This window comes from Andrographis paniculata, unplaced genomic scaffold, assembly GCF_009805555.1.
Source record: "Andrographis paniculata isolate CXL003 unplaced genomic scaffold, ASM980555v1 Contig46END, whole genome shotgun sequence".
In the NCBI taxonomy this organism is placed as follows: Eukaryota; Viridiplantae; Streptophyta; class Magnoliopsida; order Lamiales; family Acanthaceae; genus Andrographis; species Andrographis paniculata.
Genome location: NW_026137580.1, coordinates 3,118,343 through 3,122,093, shown reverse-complemented (window position 1 = coordinate 3,122,093; position 3,751 = coordinate 3,118,343). Strand labels below are relative to the sequence as shown.

At 39.8% G+C, this 3,751-nt stretch overlaps 1 protein-coding gene and 1 non-coding gene across 2 annotated transcripts; one reads left to right on the top strand and one right to left on the bottom strand.

Moving 5' to 3' along the window:
- Nucleotides 1-107, bottom strand: LOC127252741 (small nucleolar RNA R71). Its single transcript, XR_007839134.1, has one exon. It is a non-coding gene; the product is annotated as a small nucleolar RNA R71 (small nucleolar RNA).
- Nucleotides 108-1,687: 1,580 nt separating this feature from the next.
- On the top strand, nucleotides 1,688-3,405 carry LOC127252406 (uncharacterized). Its single transcript, XM_051276558.1, has 6 exons — nucleotides 1,688-1,913; nucleotides 2,209-2,503; nucleotides 2,565-2,632; nucleotides 2,712-2,956; nucleotides 3,007-3,118; nucleotides 3,164-3,405. Exons 1-6 carry the CDS (start codon nucleotides 1,688-1,690, stop codon nucleotides 3,403-3,405), a joined length of 1,188 nt encoding a protein of 395 aa, XP_051132515.1.
- The last annotated feature ends 346 nt before the right edge of the window (nucleotides 3,406-3,751 follow it).

Below are 3,751 nucleotides of genomic sequence, written 5' to 3'. Positions count from 1 at the left end.
ATTCTGAGGAAGGAAATATGTGGCATCAAACAACAATCAGGTGAAACGCTCCAAGGATATTGGGAGCGATTTAATAAGTTTATCATTAAATGTCCACAACATCAAATTCCCCCTCAATTATTGATTCAATATTTTTATGATGGTTTGTCATTGATGGACAGGAACATCATCGATGTTGCAAGTGGTGGAGCTCTAGTAAATAAGACGCCAGCACAAGCTTGGGATCTTATTGCGAGGATGGCTGAAAATACGCAGCAATTTGATTTAAGGGATGATGCAGTTATGACACTTGTGTTTTTATCATGGATTTAATAAACTTAGTTCTTATTAAAGTATCAATAAATTGGTTATAGTTATCAACAAGCTCTGACAATCAATTTTCCTTTTTACAGTATAGGTAATTAAGGTACTACCGTTAACTACCCTAAATTAAGCTAATAAAATTAGGTGCGTCCATAAGAAATATTGTCTAATCGCATTTTAATTTAGAAAAACCCAATTCAAAACAATTACTACCTAGGAGGAGCAATTAGATTCGATTGTCTAACCCATGAGAATGAACTATTCAACCTGGTTGTCACATATTCAAGTGCGATACAATTACAGATATCCTACCTGAATTGACTTTAGATTATCAGACTAATTTAAATATCGGTACCAAAATATCCAATCAATCTAACAATCACAAACATTATTTTCAAAATTAGACAAATATTGATAATTAAAAAGAACTTTTATAAAGAAAGTCAAGAATCTCCAAAACATAAGAACCAAAACATTATCATCCCCAAACTATAAAGATATCTACTACATAATTAAATAGCAAGGAACAATAAGGAAAGATAAAGTCTTTGAGGGAAAATCTTCTATGTCGATTTGCTCATGCACAATCTATGAGTCTGTCAGTCTCCTGCTCCGGTTCGTATTTTCTCTCTGGCTGTTCTTTACCTCTTATCTCTGCGTGTTCGTATGTGACTCTCCTCATTTTTTTTTTCTTTTAGTTTTGCCCTATTTTTTTAGCAGTTGGACTTTGGCCCTTTAATTAAATTCTCATGTCAAGAAGGTGGAGTTAATCATGGACATGACTAACTCGGGGGTATAAATCTGAAATTTTTTTCGCTTTTTCTTCCAATCATGCCAAATTTTCTTTTTCTCTCTTGCATGTCGGAAATAAACAATACGCACTGAAATTAGGTAGAATCCAATTAAAAACAATCAAATATCACATATAACATGAATATTTAATGCATGAGATTTCTAACTATTAAATCTCCCCACACCTAGATCATGCTTGCCCTCGAGCATAGATTTTAAATAAGCAAAATAAAACGCAAGCGACTCAATATGAAAAGAGAATCCAACACAACCATTTTAATTCGAAATTCAACACGTTAAGCCAAATCGACCTCACAAGATAAAGTGTATATGCACATCCTCTATGAAGTTATAAGTGTATAATTGGTTCAACACTCAGGCAGTGCAATAAAAGATTATCATATAGGCTTGAGTAAAAATCAAATCTCCCTTGCTTAAAACATTTGAATATAACATAAAGAATCAAATGGACTTTCAATAAGGGTTGTAGCGGGACTTATAGTTAGGGATAGGAAGATGATAAACAACGGCTAAGTATGTCAAAAAAGAATACATTAAGAAAACGATGCTAGCACATAAAAAACAAATCAGCATGTCGGCAAAGTATGCCAACTTGGGAGCTACGTTGAATGACGCATACATGGTGAAAAATTTGTTCGACACTGTGCCTACTCAGTATTACCAGGTTATCGCCGGAATCGAACAATTCTATGATCTTCCCACCATGCCTTTCGAAGAAGCCGTTAGACGTCTTAAAACATTCGAGAAGCGCATCCGGCAAACAACACTTAGCGGAAAAAGTGGCAGTCAGCTACTCAGTCAGCTACTTCTTGCCTAGACAGATTGGAAAGAGCAGCATAAGTACAAATGTGGAAAGGAAAAAGACCCTAGTGAAGGAAGCGGCAATCGCGGCCGGGGTGGACGTGGTCACGGGAAAGGGTCGTGGCAAAAGTGAGCACACAAACGCTACACACAGGGAGAACACAAAAGGTGCTGGCGGGGGAAGCCGCGACAAGAGCCATACAAGGTGCTACAATTGCAACAAGGTGGGGCACTATGTATCAGAGTGTTAGAGTAAACAACGGAAGGCATAAGCCAACCTAACGTGCACAGAGGAAAAGGAGCCCGCACTTTTACTGTCAGCTGCGGCAAAAAGAGAAAATCGAGCTCTATTAAGCAAGGAACAAACAAATGCTCGAACAAAGGACGGAGATGGACCCGAAGGTGACACTTGGTACTTCGACAATGGAGCAAGTAATCACATGACTGGAGAGCGCAAACACTTTCGTCACCTGGATGAATCGGTGCAAGGAGAAGTAAAATTTGGGGCTGAATCCAAATTTCAGAGTAAAGGAAAATTATTGTACTATTCGATTTCAAGGGCGACAAGCAGTGATTACTCGATGAGGTATATTGCATCCCTGATTTGCATAATAATATCATTAGTTATGGACAGTTGGCCGAAACAGGGAACAAACTAGTGATGGAAGAGGAGCATCTATGGATATACAACTCGAGTGGGATCCTGACCATGAAGGTTTGATGTCAATCTAACCGACTGTACAAGGCTACAATCACCTCTTGAGCTCTAGTATGCTTGATAGTAAATATTTCAGATCAAGGATGGTTGTGGAATGCTCGGCTCGGGCATGTCAACTTCGAGGCCTTGAGAAAGCTAATAGAAAAGAAAATGGTGATTGGTGTACCACTGATCACACGTCCGAATCAGCTATGTCAAGGATGCCTTATCACTAAGCAGCCACGACAGCCATTTCCAACACAAACACGGTATCGAGCAAAGAAAGCACTTGAGCTTCTACACGCCAACCTCTGCGGACCAATCACTCCCTCAAAACAGCCGGTAACAAATATTTTATGTTAATTGTTGATGATTATTTGCGATGGACATAGAGTTTTATGATCAGATCGAAGGACCAGGCGTGTAGCACATTCAAAAATTTCAAACAGCAAGTGGAGACTGCCAGCGGGTACCGAGTCAAAAAATTGAGGACCGATTATGGCGGTGAATTCTTATCAACAGAGTTCACTATGTTTTGTGAAATATAAGGGATTCAAAGACATCTGACCGCTCCCTACACGCCACAACATAATGGAGTAGTAGAGCGCAGAAACCAGACAGTGATGGTGATGGCAAGATCACTCCTAGAAACTATGCATGTCCAAAACGAGTTATTGAGGGAGGCCATGAGACATGCAGTGTACATTCTGAATCGACTACCAACAAAGGCACTCGAGATTGCACACCATTTGAGATATGGTGCGGAACGAAGCCAAACCTCACTCATCTAAGAGTGTTTGGTTGTACTGCTCACTCAAATATTAAGACACCCCTTCAGAAGAAACTCAATGATCGCACGAAGGCAATGGTGTATCTTGGCGCTGAAGAGGGCTGCAAGGCACATCACCTTTAAAATCCTCACCACAAAAAGATTTATATAAGCAGGGACGTCACGTTTGAAGAGAACGTCGCATGGAGGTGGGATACAGACTCAGAAATCAGCGATAGCCAACCTCTTACTGTCGAAGGATGCCAAATCTTGAGGCCTCAGTCAGATTCAGTACCAGATAGATCCTCGGAGGAAGATACAGCGAGTCCCTTAGGATAGAGCATGTCAACCTTTGGATCACCAATGCC